Source organism: Rhinatrema bivittatum, chromosome 12 (genome assembly GCF_901001135.1).
Source record: "Rhinatrema bivittatum chromosome 12, aRhiBiv1.1, whole genome shotgun sequence".
Taxonomy (NCBI): Eukaryota; Metazoa; Chordata; class Amphibia; order Gymnophiona; family Rhinatrematidae; genus Rhinatrema; species Rhinatrema bivittatum.
Genome location: NC_042626.1, coordinates 23,742,502 through 23,767,731, shown reverse-complemented (window position 1 = coordinate 23,767,731; position 25,230 = coordinate 23,742,502). Strand labels below are relative to the sequence as shown.

Sequence of the window (25,230 nt, the reverse complement as noted above, 5' to 3'; positions counted from 1 at the left end):
AGCGCTGGTGGACCGTGCAGTGCTACAGCTCCTCTTCTTCACCGGGTGATGAAGAACCATAGGGTTGCGAGGCGAAGCTGACAAGGAGCCATAGCGCTGCACCATGAACAAGAGGAGCCCTAGGGCAGCACAGCGGTGCCCAACCTGCCTCATGGCGAAGAAGAGGAGCCCAAGGGCCACGCAGCAGTTCCCTTGGCGAAAGAGTTGCAGATCTGCAAGGCCAGGATGAGCAGTAGGAGCACATGCTAAGCGGCCAGAAAGAAAAACAAGCTACCATTCAGCTCCCAACCTGCCCCACCAAAAAAGTGAAGGGCCAGGACTGTTGGGAGAGGCCTTGGTTCTACAGTGTATGTATGAGCAGGAGAAAACCTTTGTGTGTCTGAGCACAAGTGGAGCATGTGGGGGTGTCTGAACATGTGCAAGGAGGCACGTGTGTGCATGTGTATGAGAGAGCACAGACAGATATAAGCTCTAGGGATGATGTAATAAGGTCTAACTAGTAGTAAGTGCTTTTTGAGTAGAAAATTCTTCAGTTTATAACAGGAAAGACAGATATTGAAGCACAGGGTGTTCTTTTCATGTGGGTCTGAGCATGTGGGCACGTGAGTGTGTGAACATGTATATGTAGAAGGGAGTGTGTGTTTAAGGTTTATTTGTGCTTATATACCGTTGTCTCGGCGTAGCCTTCACAGCGGTTAACATAGCAATAAAATACAATAAAAGAAAATTACAAACAATAATAATAATAGAAGGTAAAATTTATCAAGTAGGAATAAAAGATATCTTTATAAAATAATGTGTGAAGCCATAAATATTAAACCAATAAATACTAAAAACATAAAACATGCTTTAAGTATTGAGGTTAATAAAAGTCAGAGCCACCTGTGATTGTGCAGTTACATTGATGCCTATTTCCTATGTGTGTATAAGAATACATGTGTGTATAAGAATAAACCGGCATGATGTGCTTCACGAATGTCAGTAAATAAAAGTTAATAAATAAATAAATAATTGTAAGCTTATTTATGCAAGAGGGAACATGTGTGTGTAGGAGGGAGAAGGCATACACACATATCTATGAGAGAAGAGAAAGTTTATGCATCTCTCACTAATCCACAACAATCTCAGTAACTAGAAATCAAATGTTTCTAGGTACAGACAGTGTGAATTATTTTATCCTTATTAGTTTTAATTTTTGAATGCTGTTTGATGTGTCTGTTTTGAAATATTTTATAGCCATAGAGGAGCCTATCACAGAGAACCAGCCAGAGTTTTATGCCGGGGGGGGGGGGGGGGGGGGGGGGGCTGTCAAAGGCCCCTCCTTGAGCCAGGTGTGGGGAAACTCTCACTGATGCAGGGGCTATTAAGGTTGTCACAGGCCATGCTTCCTTGAGCCAGGGATTGCGACAGTGGCTCAAGGCTACAGGGTCATCACAGGGGATAGTGCCTTGGGGCAGAGATTTGCATATAGGTATGGGAAACCAGTATACTGATGCAGGGGCTATATCTATCCAGATAACTTTAGAACATAAGAAGTTGCCATATGAGGGGATTAATAGCAGTTAAGGGACTTCTCTTCCACAACCTTCCCTGTACATAATCCGATCACTCTAGCCACCTGGGTTTTGCCTCCCCTCCAGCAGATGGAGACAGAGAAAGTTTTACTAACACTGCTACATAACACAAAGTGGCACCTGCAGGCCCTCAGTATTTTTCTGTCGCCAGCAGATGGTGGAGGGGTAAAGGCTGCAGTCTGAGACTTAAAAAGTGAGATTAGATCATCAAGGAGTGTTTGGCTCCCAAGGGGTCATTAGGTCCTGGTGGGGCCATGGTCCCTGGTCTGTAAGATGGACAAGGGGGGGGGGGGGTTGAGGACCCTTCATTGCCAGCAAGGGTATAAAAGCAGGGGTCCCAGTTCTCTCCCCCTGAAGGATTGAGAGAGCCTGCTGCCACGCTTCTGTCAGGGAAGTGTTGGGTTGTTTTTTGGTTTGGTTTTTTTTTTAAACAAAAACTTTAAAGTGTTGCCATGGACAGCAGGCTTTACTCCCGCTTCTTCCTTTCAGGTGAGCGGGTGGCTCTGCTTGTATTTTCCCATTCCTCTGGCGGCTCTTCAGTTGCCATCGGTCGGTGCCACAGTTTTCCTGTCGCACGGGTCGTGCTGTTGTGGAGACAGGGATGCGCATCTCTGGCATAACGGCCGATGCTCCGGGTGCCTCTCTGGGGCAGAGGGCCCTTCAGCTAGGCACCGTGAGCCTGGGGGGCTCCACCACTGCAGCGTATTCAACTCCCTTCCCATTAATGCAGGCATCCTGTCCACATTTGCAGCTGCCTCACAGGCTTGGGGGGGGGGGGGGGAGAATTTCCCTCCTCCTCTATCCCCTGGGGTTAGGATCTACAGCAGAGGTCAAGACAGTGAGGGGCCTTACTCAGCAGGTGAGGAAGATGACTTCTACCTTTTCCTCCAATTTTGTCCTCTTATTGCACCAGGCCAGGTGCAATAAGAGGTAGTGCGGTGTAGAGCTGAGCAGGGGGCTTGGCTGTATCCAATGCTAGTGCTCAGACTCGGTCTACAATTCAAGCTTTGACTATCCCGTACATTATTCACTCAACTCCGGTTACCAAACCCCCCCACATGTCCAATGCACCAGCATTTTACTTTCTTATTCCATTATTTATTAAATTTCTTTATAAACCAAATTGTCTTTTTACCTAAAAACGAACCATAATTAAGAGCATGGATATTGTTAACATAACAAGAGTTTGAATTTTATAACCAGAACAGCTGCTAGCACCGGTACCCATATCTCTTCCAACATGAAAAAATATAACAGCAGGAATCTGTATTCAAACTGGACAGATCATTAAAAATAAACCATTAAGGGGGGATGGGGGAAGCTTTGGTAATCAGCTGCTTTGCACATTACTCTTTTTTTTTATGCCAATCACCGCTACAAATAGATTTATATTGACACAATAATGAAGGACAATTCAATAGTGCTCCAATATTTAACTTCCAAATCTTCACAGATCAGCTTAGAGAGTTTAGGTGAAGTCACTTAGTCCATTTGTAAAAGGTGGGGGATGTGGTACAGAAGAGAAGATTGGCGGAAGTGATTTGGAGGACCCCACTGTACCAGGTCTGAAGAGAGGTGTGCAAAAACCAGCAACGTCATGCTGGACTGCAGTGCCATCCAACAGTCAAACCTGCAATGCCACAGCACTCACCACAGCCCTTCCTTAGACTTTTCATTGCTTGAAAGTAGATTTGGATTTTTAAACAGACAGCCAGGGCTGTTGAAAGAAGAATCACGATGCTCCATCGCTGTAACTCTTTGGGGGGCCATTGCCCCACGATTTCAGCAGATGGACAGTTGTCTGGCCTCCACCGAAGTTGTCAGTTTGTCCTAATTTAGAAAAGGCCCCCGTCACTGAGCCATCTTATAATCACAGCTACTGTGGGAGAGCCCCCGGTGTCACATGCCCTGCTACCGCTCTTCATAACCCTCCGTTTTCATGTCGTTCAGGCCCAGCTCCTCATTCTGTTCATAAGTGCGCTGGTAGTTTTCCAGTTTCATCTCTGGGTCTGCCTCCGGTGCATACACATTCTACAAAAACCCAAAGGAGACCATAAATTTACTAGACAAGAATATCAAAATCTCACTTCAGGACTAGGAAGAATACGTGAACCTTACAGCTATGGCTTTCCAGGTGGTCTCACACCATGAAATAAAACTGGAGTCCATATTTAAAAGGTTATAAAGGGGAAAAAAAAAAAAAAAAAAAGATTTAAAATGGGAATCTAAGACTCCACTCAAAGCTTAAGTCTTGACTAGTGACACACAATAGGTGCCTCTGGTAAAGATTAGTCATTGTGATCAATCCGAGCTGAGTACCCAGCACTGCACCTCTTATGACCTCACATATAGGAGCTTAAAATGAAAACCAGAAGTCTGTCTGTTAAGCCTTCCTCAGCTTTTTTCTCTCTTGCCTCTAGTGGTGATCCAAGAAAAAGTGACCACCAGTCATTCCACAATTTACCACTATTGTCTTCCATTATCAACTCCTGCTGCTAGGTCAAGCAACCAAACGGTGGAGCCCATAGCTTGCTCCAAAGCAGCAGTACTAAGGGGAGAGCTTCTTCAGTTTATTCACATCACATGAACCAGAGGGGGTAGGATTAGAACTGCAGGCAAGACTACAAATACAAGAAATTCAAATCACACACACAGATGTACCTGAAGATAGCTATTCCCTGCTGGGTCATCCAGGATCACATGAGCTTTCACCTGCCCTTCAATGATCTGGCAAATTGCAAAGGAGACAAAAAATGGTAAGCAGGAGAAAACGTATTTCGTTTGCATATGCAGTGTGAGCCTTGAGACAAAATGTTGAGGGTTTTTTTTTTAATCAATAGATTTTCCCCACACACAAAAAAAAACAAAAAAACAAAACCCAGGCATCAGCTAACAGGAGATAAATACCAGCTCAGACCCAAATTGTTCTCGCTGCGCGCAGACACAAGTGAGAGAAAGCAGAGCAAGCATGAGGCGCGAGGAGGAGCCTAAAATGTTCACTCTCAGGAAGACGACAGATCAGGACGTTTAATATATGTCTTGTTTACAAATGTGACCTTGAAGAAATGTCGAGACAGCTACCTGGTCCAGCTTTCTGCCAAAAGCCTTCAGCTTCTCCGTTTGGCCTGGGATGGAGCTGTCGCCCAAAGTGAAAGGATTCTTCTCTACAATCTGCAAAATGATGGGGAAAAGTTCTTCAATGCAGCCCTGCAGCTGTACTCGGACTCTGAACAGGAAACACACAAACCTCCACCAATATTAGAACATAATGGGCCAGACCAAAGGTCCATAAAGCCCCCCCATCCTGTTTCTATTCTAGGTCACAAGTACCCGGCAGGATCTCAAACCACAGATTCCAAACTTCCTATCCCAGGGATAAGCAGTGGCTTTCTGCAATTCCACTTTATGGACTTTTCTTCCAGAAACTTGTCCAAACTTTTTTTTTTCTTTTTTTAACCCAGCTACACTAACTGCTTTTACCACATCCTCTGGCATGGCTGTAGATGTCCTCCTCCTGCAGGAAAAGCACTCCCAGGAGTGACTCCATTTATAATACTGGTCACTCCCAAACAGAGCAAGTGTGTCTCAAGTGCACTTAGCTATGGACGCACTGACGTGCATGATACACACTCATGTAAGAAAGCTTTGCTCAAGGGAACACAGACATGCAGTTTTCTCATCTCTGAAGAGGTACATTACAACTATTCTAGATTACAATTCACAGGAAAAAAAAAAAAAAAAAAAGAAGTTAACCAATTCCATCACAGCATTTGGAAACATTCATCTCTTAGGCAAAACTGCAAGTATTACATGGGACCTTCCCCCCCCCCCCCCATGTTCGAAATAGAAAAACAATTCAATGCAAGTGCAGATCTATTTGGATAAAGCAGTGCAGTTGCTGTTAGTTCAGCTGAATACACGGAAATTTAAACAACCAGGCATTTGACTAACTTTACAACATAACATTGCCATAGCGGGTCAGACCAAAGGTCCATCAAACCCAGTATCCTGTTTCCAACAGGGACCAATCCAGGTCTCAAGTAGCTGGCAGGATCTCAAAGGCAGCTTATCCTTCATTCATTAGGGATGTGCACTTGTTTCCTCCCATTCGGCGGTACACACGGGAAACAGAGCATGGGTGTATTTTTAATAATGAGATACTCGCATACTATCTGTCTTCCTGCATGTGGTAGAAAGTCAGCAAGGTAACGCATGTACCCGCCAAAAGAAAAGGGACAAATACACATCCCTGCCATTCTGATAAACGCTACATTGGCTACCCATAACTTATCGCATACAGTACAAAGTTGCATGTATTTTACATAAAATTTTATATGGAAATAACATTGACTGGTTGAACTCTTCAATACGTTTACATGTACCACATAGAGAACTCCGTTCCAGTAATAAAGGTCTTCTATCTATTCCAACTGTTAAATCTGCAAAACTCAGCGCAGTTCGGGACAGAGCAATATCCATCGCGGGTCCTAAACTGTGGAATACATTACCAGCTACTTTAAGACAGCAGACAGACACTAAGAAATTTAAAGCAGAATTAAAGACATGGCTCTTTACGTGTGCATACACAGATGCATGAGATCCAAACAGTATGCGACTATTATATCCGTGATAAAACAATAATAAATCTTAAAATATTATTGTATTTCATAGTTAAGTTTAGTATATTATTTAATTTTATTGTTCTTTGACAGTATAGTAGTTAAGTTTTATTATTTTTAAGGCTTTTTAAGATTAAGTTGTCATTGAGTTTAGGAAACTAACTAAAATGACGTATTTAATTTATTACATAGTTAACTGTATGTATTGAATTATGTCAATGTACACCGTTGTGATGGTCAAACGACTGATGTAACAGTATATAAAACCAAATAAACTATAAACTATTCATCAGGTTTGAAAAGCATAAATGTCAGCTTTTGCTCATCCACTTCAAAGTTGAAGGGAGCAGAGTCAAGAAATGTATTACATTAGTCCAGCAAAAAGGCATTATTCCTGTTCATACCCCAGATCAGTCCAGACAAGTGGGTTTATGCATCCCTACCAGCAGGGGGCGGCAGAGAAGAAAACTGAGGCACTGCTACATAACCGAGTGCACCACCTGCAGTCCCTCAGTATTGCTCTGTCTCCAGCAGATGGTAGAGGTGCAAACCTGCAGTCTGGAGTTTAAAAATAGAAAAGTAAAGAGATTTTGGCTCCCTGAGGCTTTAGGTTCCTTCGTGGGCCATTGGTGCTCACTGTGCTAGCTCGGCCCTTGTCTTCAGGAAGGGTGATAGCCAATGGCTCCGGTTACTTCATCTGCTCTGGGTCCCTGTCACCTCCAATGCATAGCCTCCTTCACAAGAAGTAGGGAAGTATTTCCTTTTATTTCCCTTCTTCTTGTTTGGTGTGTGTCCCTTTAGTTTAAAAAAAAAAAGTGAGAAAAGGGAAGGAACGATTCTTAGGCAGTGCTCGGGCAGCTGAGTGCCAGGATGAGCGGGCCCGAATCTCTGCATTTGTCAGGGCCGGGGCCTTGATCAGCACCAACAGTGCTCGCAGTCAGGGGTTATTTAGGCCCGTTTTCACCGGCATGGTGCCTCCCACACTGCATGGGAAAGTTTGCCATGGCTGTGGTTCGAGATGGGCTCACCTCAATTTGAATGTTTAGCCGGGAATGCGTCTCTGTAGGGGCTGGGACCCGAGACTGGCTGGGCAGATTCTGGAGGCCCAGGGGGAGATGTCTGAGGAGCTGGCAGCCATTTTGTCTGCACATGCTGGGAGTCAGGCTGCTGTTTTAGAGCCTCGGGACTCCCCTCCCACGCTGTTTCCCACGGAGCAATATCCGGAAGGTGGCAGGGGAAGGGAAGAGGCACAAGGGGCTGCGGATCCGGATCTTTCTTCAGATTGGGAAGATCTAACGGATTCTGTCCTTCTGCTCCATAAGGCCTATTTGGCTCAGGAAGGGAGCAGGGACCAAGAGGCCTTTACCCAGGACAGCTAAAAAACCTGGGGATTGGAGCCATGCAGAGCCCGGAAGGATCTGCAGGCCTTGGGTCTCAAGCAGTTCGCGGTGAAAGAAGACACGTCAGAGGAGACTGATAATCCGGATCAGATGCAGAGAGGTCTGGTGGATGTGATGCAGGATCCGGACCAGGATCCTATTATTGCACTGGAGGATCTAATGCAGGATCTGGACAAGATTTTGATCGCATGCATTTTTAAATAGAGGAGAATAATATTTAAAACCTGAATTAAATCAGTTTACACTTCACCGTCACTCCTCATCTTCAATGCATTTCCTACAATCTGTCAAACGTTATCTGTGCTGGATGTAGCTCTTTTATATATTAACGACCTCTGTGCAGTCTGAGACAGCCCAAGTCGCTCACTTGCAACTCGCTGTCCCGTCACCCAAACTGCAGGACGTCTCTGAAAACCCTTCTCCGTGTATAAGAAAAGCTTTTGGCCAGCTTACCAGGTCTCGGATGTCTTTTATCAGCCCTTCCAAGGTAGTGAATTTCCCTCCCAGTGCTCCCATTCCCAACTCCAGCTCCAGCTCTGGAATCTCCACTCTGCATGTCTCCGACTGCCAGCACCCAGGAAAGAGATAGGGAGAAAGTCAGCAAGTAACTGAGGAGACTAATATGTATTACTGACTATTAATTCAGTCAGAGCTAACCCAAATTCAGCCACTTAGCAGTAGTTTCTAGAGGCCCAAAAATCTACAGCTGTCATAGGTTTTCTGCAGGTTCCGCTCAGGTAACAGACATGAAATGCCCTTCCATTTTCCCCACTATAAAAATTCCCAACTACAATAAGCTTCCCGAAATCTTCGATATCCTGTGGATGCTAGATTTGAAACCAGACTCAGCTCTGACCTTCAGCACGTCCCTGGTCATGTCCGACGGGTCTGTGATGTGCAAAGATATTCTGGTGCCAAGGGCTTCAATGGCTCCTCCCGATTTGACCTGGAAACATAGGGTATTCACACAGTTATATAACAAGACAACTGAGAGGTATCGTTCAGCATAACAGGTCATCTTGGGGCCCCAAATTGCTAGGGGGTCCTTTGGATCCTCACGTCAGGAAGCCCTCATTCCTTAGCTTATGTGCAGACCTCCCCTCCCCCAGCCAACCGATGCCTTGTGAACCGACTGGTGCATATGGGCTGTGATATTAAGGAAGAGGATCTTCACCACTTGGGCAGGACTCAGAGGCCTTTGTCACTAAGCTGGCCCTGCTCACTGAGGGCGTCTCCAGACCTTGCCGCACTAGAAGACAGGACACGGCACCAACACAAGTTTTCTTCCCACGCCATGCACACAGCGCACTACTGGATCCCATGTTTTACTTCCTAGCTGGCGCAGGAAGCACAAATCTCCGGGTCTGCATCACTCCACTAATGGCGAGAGTCCTCAGCACTGCTGGCCATTCGACCCAGGGTTTGTTTATTTCTTCTCATTAATGGCAGCATGACGTTAAACGGCTGGAGAGAGGCCCAGGAGCCCATCACTGTGAAATATGTGGACTGTACACCACTCATCTCTTCTCTAGTCCAGGCTGTGTAAAGCACAGCCAAAAATTAAAACCTGCCATCTGAGGACATGACCAGCTTGTTAATCATAAGATAAAGCAAAGCAGAAAGTACTGGGAACTGACCTCGTTTGTTCTGTGCCCGCAGGAGTCACAGTTTGTAGCCATAATAATTACTTCTTTAAAGTGAGGGATTTCTGTGGGATGCTGTCAAGGAACGAAACCAAACAACCGAGGCTCTTTCTGCAGACCCTCCCCTCCCCCCTAGAACCTAATCAATGGCACGAGGCTGTCACTGTGGTCATCTCCCTCCCCACGCCATCAGAAGGCAGATTAACGGGCCCCCAGTCTGATTACAGGTCAAGGCCACCAGGCGCTAAGGCATAAATACACATTTGGAAGTCCCACCACCCACCCATGCGTCCCCCATCTGAAGTACAGCCAGCTGCAGAAATTGGTAACTGCTCGGAGGGCTACTGTCCCAAATGTATTCCCCAATGGTTTCCAGCAGAGAAACGTCAAATGCGACCCACTACTCTACTTCCAACACGAAGTACCAAGTGCTATAACATCTTGTGCTAAAGAGCACCCAGATAAACAGGGCCCCTGCTGTTGACAGCCATCTGGTGAGGCAGGATGTCGTTCTCAGCAACTCATGACCCCACCTGGATTCTGAGAAGATACGCACTAGCTTCATGTTGGTCTCAGCCGGAGCGTTGCATTCAGGGCAATTTGTGTTAAACTGCAACACCTAACACACAAGAGAAGGGACATCTCCACATCAGACAGGCAGAAATATCATTCGTGCTCACATTACTAACCAATACAGTTTGGCATTCAGGGACTCAGAAAACTGAAATACATTCAGAGTTGTGCATATGGAAAGGGAGGGGGCCGTCTCAGACCTGGAATGGCAGAGGGTGAAGGTGAGGAGGGTGCTGCAAGGGAAGGAGAGAGTTGCTTTGGTAGAGTAATACGGGAAGGGGAGTGGTCTTCAGGACTGGTATAGCAAAGGGAGCTGCAGGGCAAGTGTAAGATGCATTGGCAGAGCACTATAGGGGTCTCAGAATTAAGAAACTGGAGCTTGAGACATCATACCTTGCAATTTTCAAAAATACTTCTTGACTGCCTTCCCTACACAATTAGCAGACCAGAATGTCATACTATATCTAAAACCCAGCTTACTTCATTTCTCATCTCCTCCAGTGAATTCTCTGCTTTGCCTTCTGGTTTCTCCACATTCCCTGTCCCCTGATAATGCACAAAAAAAAAAAAAGCTGCTGTGAAATGCTGACCAGGCACATTGCATAGGAACACTGGTTCTTACCTGCTAATTTTCATTCCTGTAGTACCACAGATCGGTCCAGACTCCTGGGGTTTTCCTCCCTGCCAGCAGATTGAGTTTCACTGACACTGTACATAACCCAGTGTGCCACCTGCAGTCCCTCAGTACTGGCCTGTACCCAAGCTAAGATGATGGCAACAACCATAATTTTCTACGTACAGGGAACATAAATTTCTAAGCAAAGTCCCTCCCCTCCAACAAGGTGAAGTTTCCCAAATTTAAGATAAGTAATCAGCAATGAACCCCCCACAACTCCACACTATATACAAAGCAATAGTATGAGCGGCAGACTCTCCCCCCCAGTAAACAGGTGGGGTCTCTGGACAGATCTGTGGTACTACAGGAAGGAAAATTAGCAGGTAAGAACCAAATCTTCCTTTCCCTGTACAGACGCAGATCAGTCCAGACTCCTGGGATGTACCTAAGCACCAGGTGGGATGTGGAGAGTTCCAGTCATATAACCGCTCACTAAGCACATGGAAGCCAGAACGCATAGCAAAAGTGGGCAACAACTTCCCAGTAGCCGCCCAGCAAATTTCATGCTGAGACACCCGCTGTGACTCAGCCCAGGAAGTTGCCTGAGAATGCATCAAGTGCGCCCCTAAACCCCGCCCCCCGGCAGCAGGCACCCTTTAGAAATTTAAGCCAACTCAATCACTTCCTTCAGCCACCACACAATTGTAGCCTTAGATGACTCGTTTCCCCATCTCTGGACCACTCCACAGTACAAAGAGGTGATTTGATCTACAAAGAGGAGATTCCAGCAGAAAAAAAAACAAAAAAAAAAGTCAAATTAAAAAAGGGACTAACTAAAAGAAAAACAGCCGCTCTGAACTTGTAGCTGCCTCAGCAACCTCGTGAAGATGAGAGATCTGAACCACTAGATTTACACCCCACGGAAGAAAAGAGCGAGTGTACAAAAGAGTCACCAAACCCCAGGTCGTCCACCTCAACCAGACAGGGAAGGACCCACTAGGACCCAAAACCCTCCTGAGAGGAAGGTTCATAAATCCACAACAGTCTCCAGACTACACAACTGCAGGTTTTGCAGCATCTACCATCTGCTGGAGACAGAAATACTGAAGGACTGCAGGTGGCAACCTGGGTCATGTACAGTGTCAGTGAAACTGTCTCTGTCGCCATCTGCTGGCAGGAAGGCAAAATGCAGGAATCTGGACTGAGCTGGGTATGTACAGGGAAACAGTTGCAGTATAAAGAGTCATCATACAACAGCTAGAAAGTTTCGCTGTATACTTTGACAAGAAAATCCTTCGCATCCATTACAAAGCTCCAAATCAAATACTGCCTTGTCAGGAAAAATTAACCTGCTGCCTAACAGTCAGTCCAATATTTTCATCCAGCTTCATTTCTTACTTGCTCAGATTCAGATCAGTTATGCATGCAGGAAAACTCTGCAGTGGTAGGACAGAAACAGTCCATATGCAACGTCAGCAATCCTACCTCCAGACCCAGCATGCTCTCCTGCTGAAGGCTCCTTTTGTAGTAAGCCACATGAAGTGCCTCATCCTTTTCAGGGGCACTGGGATTCTCCACAAAGCTGTTCCCAGAGGGGTCGTCTATAATCTAGTCAAGAAAAGAAGAGGGGGACAGAAAATATTAACTGCCTACAGAAATGTTTTCCTTAAAAACCTCTCCTCTTTCTTCTCTGAGGTGCATTTGCAATGCTCAGTGGTAAGTGGAGGGAGATAGGAGGGCCTGGGTGTTGCATCCCATCCTTAATCCATCTTCCCAGGATGGCAGGGACCCAAAAAGGATGATGACAAAAGCTGCCTTAAAATAAGCGATATTCCTCAAATAATTAAGCCTCTGCAGCTAGCAGCTGAGAAACAAAGAAAAATTGGTTCTTACCTGCTAATTTTCATTCCTGTAGTACCACAGATCAGTCCAGACTCCTGGGTTTTGCCTCCCTGCCAGCAGATGGAGACAGAGAAAGTTCAAACCAAAGCTGCCACATAAGCCTGGGTGCCACCTGCAGTTCCTCAATATTTATCTGTATCCAAGCTGAATTAAACCAATAAACCCAAACCTTTGAACAAACTCTACCAAAAGTTACTTTACGCCACAAACAAGAACTAGCAGAAAAAAGGACAGAGAGCAGGCGACTCTCCTCCCTAGATTGGGCAGGTTCTGGACTGATCTGTAGTACTACAAGAATGAAAATTAGCAAGTAAGAACCAATTTTCCTTTCCCTGTACGTACCCAGATTAGTCCAGACTCCTAGGATGTACCAAAGCTTCCCTAACCGGGGTAGGACTGTAAGGCCTGCTTGCAAAACACTGGGACCCTGCATCACCCACATCCAGATAATGTCTTGCAAAGGTATGCAGCGACTTCCATGTTGCTGCCCTGCATATTTCTTGTGGAGAAACAAGCTGCACCTCTGTCCAAGATCGCATAGAATGAGCCCATAAGCTCTCAGGAGCCGGACAACCCAAGCCGACCCGATGGCCTCCTTAAGCCACTGTGCAATCTTAGCCTTAGAAGCTTGAAGGCTATTCTTCGGACTACTCCACAGAACAAACAGATGGTCCGACCTTCTGAAGTTATTAGTAATCTTGAGGTATCTTAACCGTGCCCAGCACACATCTAAAAATGTAAATTCTCTCTCGTGCGAGGAGCAGCAGCGTCCACCTCTAGAAGAGCCGGAAGCTCTACCAACTGATTCATGTGAAATGCCACCACCTTTGGTAAGAAGGAAGGAAGGAACAGTGTGCAAGGACACCCCCCCAAATCAGATATCCGAAGGAAAGGATCACGGCATGGCAAAGCCTGCAAATCTCCTAGCTGAACAGATTATCTTTGTGGCAACCACCTTAATCGTCAAGTCCTTAATCAACGCTCTCCAGAGCAGTTCAAAGGAAAGCTCACACAAGCCCTTGAGAACAAGATTAAGATTCCAGGATGGCAAACTGCCCACAGTCACAAGTTCCTAGCGCCCCGGAGAAAAAAAAAATGCACAACATCCGGGAGAACCTTCTAAGATAGCCTAAAGCAGTCACTTGGACCTCAAGGGAACTGAAAGCCAAACCTTTGCCCAAGCCTTCTTGCAGAAAAGAGAAGAAAAGTTACTAAAAGTGCATATTACAAATTACATCTAATGCGTGGTCTTCGACTGTTTTTAAGTGAAATGGATTTGAGAACCACAATTCATTCTATGGCGTTATCGCCTTCAGATTATTGCAATGCACTCTATTTGGGTCTTCCACAAAAATCTGAGAGCTTTGTAATTAGTTCAAAATTCAGCAGCTAGGATTATAACAGGAACTTCTGTACGTGAGCATATTTCACCAATCTTGTTTAATTTGCATCTGCTACCTATTAATTGGAGAAGTCATTTCAAGATTATTATGCTTGTGTATAAAGGTTTACATGGGATTATTCCACCCAGTCTTAATGCTGCCCTTCGTGATGCTTAAGGTCTTCAAACCAACATTTGTTGTCTGTACCATCTCCAAAACTTGTCCATTAGAATAACTTCTCACGGGTTTCATCTATGTGCAAGGTCCTTTACTTTGGAATGCTCTTCCATTAACATTAAAAGGAGAAATCTCTGTGCCAAAATTTAGAAAAATTCTTAAAGCTTACTTATTTACTCAGGCATTTGCTGGTACATAGCTCTAGTGAGTCTTCAAAGAATTGTAAGTATCTCCATTGAGTAGTCCTAATTAATATGTTGTTGATTTTAGGAACTGAAGTTTTATTTTAAATTATTTTGTTATTTTTGTAAGATTATAATTTTATGCATGTATTTTGTTAACCGCATAGAAGTTTTGATACACAGTATATACGTTTTTAAATAAAGATATCCCCCACTGAAGCTTCCAGAGGCCGCTTCTGTGCACCATGCTTCAAAAGCCTTCCAAACTGACATAAGACAGACAAGTCAACTTTCTCCTAGTCTGTAACAAGGTCATCACAACCGTTGCAGGGTATCCCTTACGTCTCAATCACCTCCTCTCGAAAGCCAGGCCCCTAGACAGACGTAAGTGGCCTGGTGTGAAAATATGGGCCCTTGGCGAAGAAGGCCCAACAGATGGCTGAATTGTATCGGCCTGTCCATGGCCAGACTGACCAGATCTGTGAAGCACGGTTGCCGCAGCCACTAACACTATCTCGCCCTGATGTCTCTCTTCGATGAAACACTTTGCCTATTAAGAGGCCAGGGCACCACCAGAACATCCACGCCTTTGGTCCAGACTGAAAAACAGAGGTGCCTTGGCATCTTGTCGAGTTGCCATTAGATCCACATGTGGGGACTCCCATTGCCGCTTCCAATAGTTCCCATGTTCCTGGACCCAACGGCTTGCGACTCAAAAAGTCCACCTGGACTCTCTACTCCTGCGATGTGGGATGCCGCTATACGCAACTCTAAAGTCGAAGACACTGAGCCCAGAACCTGCAAATAATCCCATACTCTGGGAATCCGCAAGCCCAACAAGCACCGTACTTCTCCCTGCAACTTCTGGATGCGCTTCTCCGAGAGAAAGACCTTTCCTTCCTGCATGTCGAACCAAGCGCCTAGATACTCCAGGGACTGCGAAGGATCTAAGTGACTCTTTGCCAGGGTCACCACCCAGCCGAGAGACCACCTTCTGAACCAACTGCCGACAAAGATCCTTAGACTTTGCCCTGACCAGCCAATCGTCCAAATTGCTGGCCGAGACACCTCAGGCCCTTTAACACAACAGCTCTGCTCTCTAGCTGGGTAAAAACCCCACTGCCTGGCCAAATAAGCCTCGTGCAAAAGCAGAACAAAGTCTGCCGAGATGTGGTGTGCAGACTCAGGCAAAAGGCAAATCCATGGTCTCCTCCTCCACTGAATCTTCCTGGTCTGCCCCTGAACCAAAAGCGCACTGGGGAAAGATGAGAGGGAGCTCCCCTACCCCCCCCAATGGTGCAGGAACGGCTGACAAGAATTCAAAATGACCATGGTTCCCACGTTGAGCAGGAAGGGATCTAAACCCTGCCGTACAGGTCTGCTGACTTGCGAAACTATGGGGGGGGAGGGAGACAAACGTTGCCGTTTCGCGGCTAGAAGGGCCCTCCTCAGCTGCAGCACAAGGCGCACAAAGCCCCCGAGGCCTGCACGCGCAGTAGCACGATCCTCGGCCCATCAACAGTGGCTTACCTCAGTGCCGAAGCCCCAACGCCCCACACCGAGAAATCACTCAGGAGGAGGAAGCAGCGGCAAAGTCCTGCACACCGCTCTTACCACTGCTGGTTTGTTTTTGTTTGTTTTTATTAACTTTATGAAGCTTGAAGCTCCAAAAACTAAGAAGTGGGACTTAATAGTTTCCAATAAGGGAATCAACCCCCAGAGCCTGCAGCCACCTGAGTGGCCTCATGGAAGGTAGGGATCTGGACCACCAGATTTTCACCCCACAGGCACACGGACCGAGCCTACTAAAAGGGTCACCAACACCCCCCCCCCCGTTTCAACCAGGCAGGGCCCCCAACAACCCCCTGGGAGGAAGGCTCCAAAAGTAAAAAGTCCTAACTACAGCCAGAACTACAGGTTTGCACCGTCTGCTGGAGACAAATAGTGAGGAACTGCAGGGGGCACACGTTTGGCAGCTTCAGTTTGAACTTTCTGGGTCTCCATCTGCTGGCAGGGAGGTAAAACCCGGGCGTCTGGACTGATCCAGGTAAGAATAGGGAACTGACCTTTAATCTGCCATCTCCCATGCTACTATTAAAGCAAGTGGGCCCCAATAGCTGGATCATATCCCCTTCTCCCTCAGAAACAACACCGTCACCAGTTTCTCTCTCTTGCATTGGTTTCTGAACAGAAATACCGAAGTTGCCAACTATGCGACAACTTTACACAAAAAGCATCTCTGCTCTCCCCCCCCCCCCCCCGCCCCCAAATACAAGCAGAATACTTACAAAGGTGAACGGGGATGCCGCCTCCTTCAGAGACTGTAATTTGGCAATAAATGACTCAATTTTGACTGCTGCTACTTGGTCCACTGCCTTTCGGGCTGGCTGGTCCTGCTCTAGGCCAGATATAGCCCTGTCAACGATCCCTTCGATGGTGGTCAGAGCTTGGTAAGAGAACAGAATCAGACCCTCTGTCAGTGCATCAAAACAGACATGGCAACCTGCAACATTTCCGCCTCTACATATCCACAAGGACTGAGTGGGAATCCTAGCAGGTCTTCCTCCTTATTCAGGGTGTGAACAGCAGCAAAGGGGACCCATGCTTTACATACCATATCCACGGTAAGGTTAATCTAGTGGATTATATAATTATGGTACTCCACTTTAAGCACCTCCCTGAAATACACAGCGTCACTATCGGGAAGCTTAATTAACAGATCAATGAAAGGCGAGCTACAGCACAGAGGCACCTCCAAGCAGCACACTACATACATACATACCCCAAGCTGCTCTACTTCGGGCAACATGGTGTGAAAGTCAAATTTAAGAACAGAGTGCTATCTACAAACTACATTACAAGCGGTGGGTGTCTCGGACATTCGGATGCACGATCAAACAGTTTTCCCCAATAACCATCTCTCCTTCTGTAAGGTATTCCACAGATTAACATCTCCATAGTTTTTAATCTGGGTATGCGATGATACACAATTCAGATTTAATTTTATTTTAAACAGGTTATATTTATTCTACCACCTCCATACACTTCTGCACCAATTTACTGGCTCAGCTCGATTCCACACCTCTGGAGTAAGGAAAGGCACAGAGTGACGTGGGTACGCTGCCCACGCACAACGCACACTCACCACCTTTCTGGGTAAATGCCGGAATCTCAAAGTCCAATTCTGGGATCCTCGTCGTTGCATAATCCGTCTTCACTACTTCCCGGTTCATGTCCTGTACAGGAGAGTTTGGATAGAGAGGGCCAGAACGTTATTCAGCCTTACTAAATTAATGCACACATTATCAGCCATCTCTGCATCTCCATACTGATGCACATATTCTACACAGAGTAAGGCAAAAAAGAAAAAAAAAAATGGGACGACACTGCCAGGTCCCTGCCAAGGATACCCTCGGTGAGGTGAGGTGCCTCGAGGTCTGCCAATAGGCCTGGGAGAGGGAGGGCTTACCGGCTGAGATTCCGTCCAGACGGGCAAGCGAGGTAGCAGACAACACCTGTACAAAGGCTTGAAAGCCTTGAAAATATTCCACCCAAGAGAAGGCAGCCGGGTCCATGCCTAGCCCAGGAGGTACTGGAGTAGGTGCCACTGAATTTCCCCCTCTCCCATGGATGACCCAGTCCCGGGGTACTTCAAGTTAAGGCTGTGGCTAACCCATCCTCTGAATGGGAAGAGCCGGGCTTAGCAAAGTCCAGGGAGGCCAACTCTCCCTCAGAGCTGACAAAAGTTGGAATCCAGGTCAGAGTGTGAAGCTCTAATATGACAAGCAGCGCAGAGAGAAAGGCGCTTATGTTTCTTGGCTGCCAGAGCCACTAGCTGCAGTAACTGTGTGTTCTGTCAGCTCGCGCTTAAAGTTATGTGCACAGATTTTGGGTGCCGAGGCGCACTCACAGCCCGTGTGCCCAGCTTTACATGTATTTTGCGCTTAGTAGGTTGTGCGCACAAGCACATGCTTACTGTTCTACGAAGGGCAATACAGCACGCACAAAGACGCATGCAAGATGGTGCCACCGCGGCCTTCCAGGCGTGTGCCGATCAAGCCTAAAGCGGGGTCTAACCCACTGGTGGGGAGCTGCTCAACCCACTCAGAAGCCCACTTTCCCTTACCCCAACGGGATTGAGAACGATATCTGTACAGCACATCTTACCAAAACCCCTCCAAATGTCTCTGAATCAGAAGGAAAATCTTCTCTCTCCCCCCCCCTTTTATTTTTTTTTTTTAAATAAATACTTGGGCTCAGCGCTAACCAGCCGAGTACAGAGATGGTCTCTGGCTGCGGGGAGGGGGGGGGGGGGGAAGGAGAAGGAGAAGAAGCGGGATCTGCCAGTCACTGCCATGCTCAGCTTCCTGTAACCGCTGCCTTTTAGCTGCTTAAGCAGCAAAGTCCACGCTGGGAACCGATTACCGGACCAAGGCAGACCTCTGAGGGATCTCAGAAATCGCCTCAGGAATTCTCAACTGGGGAGGGGACCTTTAGGAATCACCGCAGAGAGCGGGGCTCAATGTCTCTCTCCAGTTTAAATGCAGAATTTCTTCTTCCAAAAAGGTACAGCAATCCCCATAGGGAAGGCACGTCCACATCTGCTGGAGACTGAGAAATACTGAAAGGTTGAGGTCACTGCAGGGGTGTATCAAGGGTGACGTCAGCTTTGAAATCTGACACCATCTCCATCTGCTGGCAGGAGAACATAACCCATTGATCCTGAGTCCATCTGGCTACACGCTTGGAAACTGACTTTTAAAAGCACTCTTACAGGCCATCCGCAAACTGCCCAAGAGGGCCCTGTCCAGTAAGGACCAGGCAGAGGCCTAGATTTATGTAAAGGCACACTAGACTTGTGATTACGACGGCAAAATTTTGGGGCTACTTATAGGGGACAAAGATTTGCTGTCTCTTGCTGGTCCCAATCAGGCCAAAGGGCCGCTACCCATCTCACCTCCTCCCAATGAGGCCACTGCCGGGCCAAGACAGCTGCTGTTCCTGCCTCTTGATATGGTCACCCCAGGGCCAAACCTACCCATTCCCTTCTACACATTTCTAGATTAGGAGCTAAAGATTTGCCCCTGTCCTGCCCACCTGATGCAGCCACAAGGGCCTGAGCAACTTATGGCTCTTGCCCATTCCACCCCCAAGGGCCGAAGACAGCCACTACCCACCCCTTTGATGACCTAAACTGTGGAACACATTGCCAACCAATTTAAGATTACAGACAGACATTAAGAAATTTAAAACAGACTTGAAGACGTGGCTCTTTGCATGTGCATATACAGAAGCATGATACTTAATCTTATGCTATAACTACACCTATGATTTAATAATGTTTTAAGGTTTATTATTTTATCATCGCTATCATTCTTAAGTTTATTTTACAGTTAAATGTTATTTTAGTATACTATTTAGTTTCAATAGATCCTTGATAGTATTTAAGTTCTAAGTCTTTATTGCTTTCTATGTTTTAGAATATTAATATGTTTTCAAGTTTTAGGAAATTAATTATGATCAATTTATTTATTTGTTACAATGTTACTTGTTTGTATTTTATGTTATGTATACCATTGTGATGGTTTAACGATTGATGTAACGGTATATAAAACCAAATAAACTATAAACCTACTGCTGTTGTCCTCCCACTCCAACAGAAGCAAGCATGGGGACCAAGCTGAACAAATCCACATCACCATTATGACCTCATTCCCTCCAGGTATCTATGCTGAAAGGGGCCTGCAAGCATGGGCTGTCTCATTTTCTGTGTTCACACAGCATAGTGCTCATACCACAACTAGAGCCAAAGGAAGTGACAGGTACAGATAGAAGAGATCCAGGACAATGGGCAGATGTGACTAGACGTCCTCACAAAGAGGAAGGGAGATGGGGTGAATGCTTTGAAGACTACATGCAGTGGAAGGAAGTGTTCTAAGATCCACCAGCACAGACAGTACCGAGGGCAGTAAAAGTCTAAAATCAGGCACACCAGGAGGTACCACACTGATTCTACAGGGATAATGGACATGCCTGTGATCAACTTGTTCGGAAAAAAACAAGTAAGCAGAAACCCTGTCTCCTGGGAGCATAAAAGCAAGAAACAATAAGAAGCAAAACAGCTACCAGTTGCTCCCTGAGTCTGCTCTTATGCAGACATTAGGAAAAAAAGGTCTCAAGCAGAAATAAGACCTAATTACAAAATATGTTCAGCATTAAATCTCTGACTGTTTTCAGTGGAAGGATTTCAAGGATGGAGGAGGAGAGAGACACAGATCTTACAAATATTTCCTGACCTGCTTAGATCTGACAGCAAGAGTATAGCTGACACCCTGGTCCTGAATTTTGCCAGCAGACTGGATCTCCGTGTTGGCCCAGCCACAGCTATCGCATGTGAAGGAGCTGACGATGATCTCCCTGAAGAATGGGATCTTGGTCAACAGCAGCCGCGTCACCCCCTAACATAAACATGCAGTATAAGAAGAATAATCTGTAGAGGTCTCAGCTGGCCTCCTACCAATGCAACACAACCCAACTCTTTGCCGTACTTTCTTGCACAGTCTCCCATCACCATTCTATGCTATATACTTTGCTGCCTATCAGATACACTTTCTGACCTGTAGCATGCTCAGAATATCTATGTTCTCTCTTTATATGCCCTTTTTGATTTATATTTCTGATGTATATACCACAAAAGTACAGTGGATCAGTGCACAGCATACAGACGGGGGAAACCTAAAATTACAAATGTGTGTTCTGATAACACTTCATGTGGTTGTGTTTAAACAAAAATGTTTTTGTAAGTGAGATTATCTCATCATGTATTCAAAAATGAACAGTCCTTTTAATCAGAGAAAGTCCTTTACAAATGTAAATCCCTTCAAGTCAAGGTTGCCTAATGAAATGTTGTAAGATTCAGTCATCGTTCCCCCCCCCCCCCGACACAGGACCTTGTTTCGCAGTGCTGCATCGGGAGGATCAGATGCGCATACACTAAGTTTCAAATATATTTAATTATGATGAAAATTGTATGGATTAAGAAAGTGTGATAACTGAAATGACAATTCCAGGATTAGAGAGCGGATCTGAGTAAGTTACTTTCTTTTCTTCTTGTTTAAATCATGGACCCCCCCCCCCCCCCGCTATAGCCCTTTTGCACTGCTTCCTACTGCTAACCTGCAGTTTATTCTGTGGTCAGATCCTCTCTCTTATCAGGGAATTGTCATTTCACAGTTGTTATCATGCTTTCTTAATCCATACAACTTTCATCATAATTTAATATATTTGAAACAGTGTATGCGCATCTGTCCCTTCCGATGCAGTGCTGCAAAACACAGTCCTGTGTCTGGGGACTGAATCTTACAACATTTCATTAGATTTATTTATTTATTTATTTAAAGTCTCTTATATACCGATGTTCGTATGCACATCGCATCGGTTCACAAAGAACAAAAGCTTTTGGGCAGAGCCCTTACATATAACAGCAGAATATAAATAACTTTCGGGCGGGGGCCCTTACATGTAACCATAAGAATACATTAAACAGGGGGGGGGGGTAAAATACTGGTTAGGCGATGCAGTATTCCAAACATTAAATGGATACAATCAACTATATACAAAAATAGGTGAGTACAAAGTACAAAATCAGCAGGCATTCTTAGTCATACATCGATAAGGCATTCCTGGTCAGTTACTTGACTTGTTACACGCTTGTTGTTGGTGATGTTTCTGCGTGGGATGGGGGGGAAAGTGGGTAAGCTTGAAGAAACAGCCAGGTTTTGAGGTTCTTTTTGAATTTAGGAGTAGAGGTCTCAATGCGGAGTTCAGGCGGTAAGGAGTTCCATATAGTGGGGCCAGCTAGGGAAAATGCTCTGCTCATGGTAGAGGAGAGTTTGATAGATTTGATGGATTGTTTACAGAGGGATCCTTGAAGGGCTGGGCGAGTAGGTCTATTCGATGTGCGGGGGAGGAGAGGGGGGTTGATCCAATTAAGGTTATCATTCAACAGACTTTTATGGATGAGGGAGAGTGCTTTGTAGAGTATTCGGGAGGGTATTGGGAGCCAGTGTAGCTCGATAAGTGTGGGGGTAATGTGGTCTCTTTTTCTAGAGTTAGTCAAAATACGAGCTGCGGCGTTTTGCAAAAGTTGTAAAGGTTTAGTATGCGTTGAGGGGATGCCAAGGAGGAGTGCGTTACAGTAGTCTATTTTAGACAGGATAATAGACTGAAGAACTGTGCGAAAGTCGGAAAAGTGAAGTAATGGTCTAAGTTTTTTTATCGTTTGAAGCTTAAAGTAGCAGTCCTTTATGATAGAGTTAATGAATGGTTTGAAAGTGAGATGGTTATCAATGAGTACACCTAGGTTGCGAGTGTGTGCAGAGAAAGATGTAGATGCGTGAGAGGGTGGGATAGCTGGGAGCGGGTGCTTATTAGAGATGATTAGAAGTTCAGTTTTGTTGGGATTTAGTGCCAAGTGCATGTCTGTGAAGAGTTGGTTAATGGCTGAGAGGCATGATTCCCAGTTTTGTAGGGCAGTTTGAAGGGAGTCAGAAAAGGGGAAGAGATAACCTTGACTTGAAGGGATTTACACTTGTAAAGGGCTTTCTCTGATTAAAAGGACTCTATTCATTTTTTAATAAATGGTGAGACAATTCACTTTGTTTAGTTTTTACAAAAACATTTTTGTTTATACGCAACCACACGAAGTGTTAGCAGAACACACATTTGTAATTGTTGGTTTATATTTCTGATGTAACATGTTCTGAGCACTTCTGATGGATAAGCAACGCTAACAGTTGCTACAAAGTAAGAAAAGAAACAAGCATTCAAAGTAAGGCCAGAGTCACCATCAAAGCAAATAATGACTGATCCTCAATCAAATAAGAACTCTGAAGAGATCATTTGGGAAATTACTGTTATTTTAAACATGTAAGGTTGTATTTTTGTACTTGGAGCAATTACAGAGACGACATGAGAACCACTTGGGAAAGGGGAATTGTGTGTCTCCCCTCCCCCAGATAGCCTCCCCTTCTCCCGAAGTCCCTCCGCCCCCTCCCAGGGCCTCACGTTATGGGCCTCTCCCTTCCTCCGGAGAGCCCGTCGGTCCTCTCTCGCAGGCTCCACGCTATGATGGCACCGCACGAACCAGGGCTCGAATCCCCTCCCCTGCAGCCCCTCGGTCCCCTCTCCCGAGCCTCACGTTATGGTGGCACCGCATGCACAAAGACTCGATCTCGACCGGCTGCTGCTCCTCGTCATCGGCGCTGATGTCCCGAAAGAGGGAGCCGGAGCCCCGCACCTCCTCCGCCCCGATCAGCGACATTTTCACCGGCTTCCAGCCGCACTTCCGCCCACGCGCTTTACCTCCGACCCCCAACTTCCGCCACGTCAACTGCCAGTCCCGCCTCACCGCCTTTTAAAGGAGACGCTCTGGCAAGGCTCCGGAGGGCGCGTGTGCTTGTTGTTTGTGTCGTTTCGGCAGGCTGCAGTCCCGATCGGTTCGTCTCCTGCTCCTATTCTGCCCAGTGTCTCCGCTCTGCTCACTCTGGCTCTTGCACTGGTACCTGCACCCCAGTACCTGCTCTTAGTCTGCTTCATGCAGCCCCAGTACCTACTTGCTATGCATGCCTTGATGATGAAGGTGACTGGAAGCAGCTTTGATTAAGAGTCCATCTTTGTCATTGATCTTTCACTTTCATTTATTTTCTTCATTTTTTTCTGCCTCTCTATCCATTTATAGCTAGATTTCACCCCTCCTCCCTCTCTAACCTTACAGTCCTCAATCTCCTTTTTTTCTACCTCTCACCTACATTTCCATCACCCACTCTCATCCCTATCCCAGCCTATTTCCCCACTGACTAGTCTCATTTCCACCCTCTGTATTTACCTCCTCAGAGGTCCTGAACTACTTTCCTCTGCCTGTAATCCTCTCACCAGCCCTAGCTCCTCTCCTGTTGTTCATCTCTTCTCCTGCTCCTAACTCCTGTGTCTTATCCCATACCTATGCAACACCAGACTCATGCCCACCCTCTCTCATACCTTTCACAGATTAATTCCTTTTTCATTCTTCCAAGACATCCCTGGCCCTTTACATTGTCTCTCACCAGCTCCCCAGTCATCTAGGTCATTCACACCAACTCTTCATTCCTTCCCACCCTTCACCCCTTACCACTGATTTATCAAAGTTAAGGATGCCTTTCTCATCCTGCAGGGTTTTCCTCTTCCATGCCTCAGCAATTCATGTAAGCCCACCTGGTTACCTGGCTAGATCTTCTAGGTTGCAGTGTGCTTGTGGCTGCATTAATGCATCCATGGGCATTTATTTATTTATTTATTTAAAAACTTTTTTTATACCAGCATTCGTAGGACACATCATGTCGGTTTACAAATAACTGAGAGAGGAAAGGAAATTACAATGAACAGGGGAGGGGTTAACTGGGTGATATACAAAGAAGAGGAGAGGAGAATCAAACAGGCAGCGTTACAAAAAGAACCAATATACAAGGTTAGTTGGCATGTGCATTTGAGATATTTGGTATATGAAACTTATTTACAGTAGGACAGGGGCAGGTGCACATAAGAATGATTAAGGGGGGGGAGGGAGGGGAGGCGGGGGGAGGTGGGGGTGGTGGGAACCGGGTACAAACGGTGATAGTTTCCAGGGCGAGGTTGATGGTGGTGAGGGGGAGAGGAGAGTCAAACAGGCATCGTTACAAAAAGAACCAATATACAAGGTTATTTGGCATGTGCACTTGAGATATTTGGTATATGAAACTTATTTACAGTAGGACAGGGGCAGGTGCACGTGAGAATGATTAAAGGGGGGGGTAGTGGGGGAGGGGAGGTGGGGGTGGTGGGAACCGGGCATGTCTTTAGGGCGGGGGAGTAAACTACAGGTGTATAATTGCATTTTCATATGCTCCTAGTTTATCCCCTGTTGACCACTCTCAGAAACCACAGAGACAAAGTATGTGAGAACATTTGCACCAAAGCACTTCTGTCGAAAATTAATTTTAAAGTATCTGGGTGCAAAAGCATGACCTTGCTACCAGATTGACTAAGTGAAAACTGCACCTTCCTTACCTAAATTGTAGGAGGAACAGCTATCCTGCTGTCATCTCATCCCAGCCTATACAAAATGCATGAAATAATCCATGAACAGC

General features: G+C 46.0%; 1 protein-coding gene across 2 annotated transcripts; it reads right to left on the bottom strand.

Moving 5' to 3' along the window:
* Positions 1-2,666: 2,666 nt before the first annotated feature.
* On the bottom strand, positions 2,667-23,467 carry ZPR1 (ZPR1 zinc finger). Of its 2 annotated transcripts, XM_029573330.1 has the most exons (13): positions 23,268-23,467; positions 20,365-20,526; positions 17,214-17,304; positions 16,357-16,514; positions 11,911-12,033; positions 10,290-10,355; positions 9,789-9,855; positions 9,231-9,301; positions 8,450-8,539; positions 8,047-8,157; positions 4,656-4,745; positions 4,236-4,301; positions 2,667-3,605 (listed from the first exon to the last, which is right to left on the bottom strand). In XM_029573330.1, exons 1-13 carry the CDS (start codon positions 23,388-23,390, stop codon positions 3,486-3,488), a joined length of 1,338 nt encoding a protein of 445 aa, XP_029429190.1. In that variant the 5' UTR covers positions 23,391-23,467; the 3' UTR covers positions 2,667-3,485. The 2 variants fall into 2 exon arrangements, with proteins under 2 accessions (XP_029429190.1, XP_029429191.1); XM_029573331.1 differs by lacking the exon at positions 11,911-12,033.
* Between the last annotated feature and the right edge of the window lie 1,763 nt (positions 23,468-25,230).

What these genes read in the sequence shown, in the direction of transcription:
- ZPR1 (XM_029573330.1), bottom strand. Translation starts at nt 23,390, where the DNA reads ATGTCGCTGATCGGGGCGGAGGAGGTGCGGGGCTCCGGCTCCCTCTTT. An exon ending in CGGCATCCCCGTTCACCTTT is followed by an intron (nt 12,034 to 16,356) that starts GTAAGTATTCTG and finishes TTTCTTGACTAG; the next exon opens with ATTATAGACGACCCCTCTGG. An exon ending in TAAAAGACATCCGAGACCTG is followed by an intron (nt 4,746 to 8,046) that starts GTAAGCTGGCCA and finishes ATCATTTTGCAG; the next exon opens with ATTGTAGAGAAGAATCCTTT.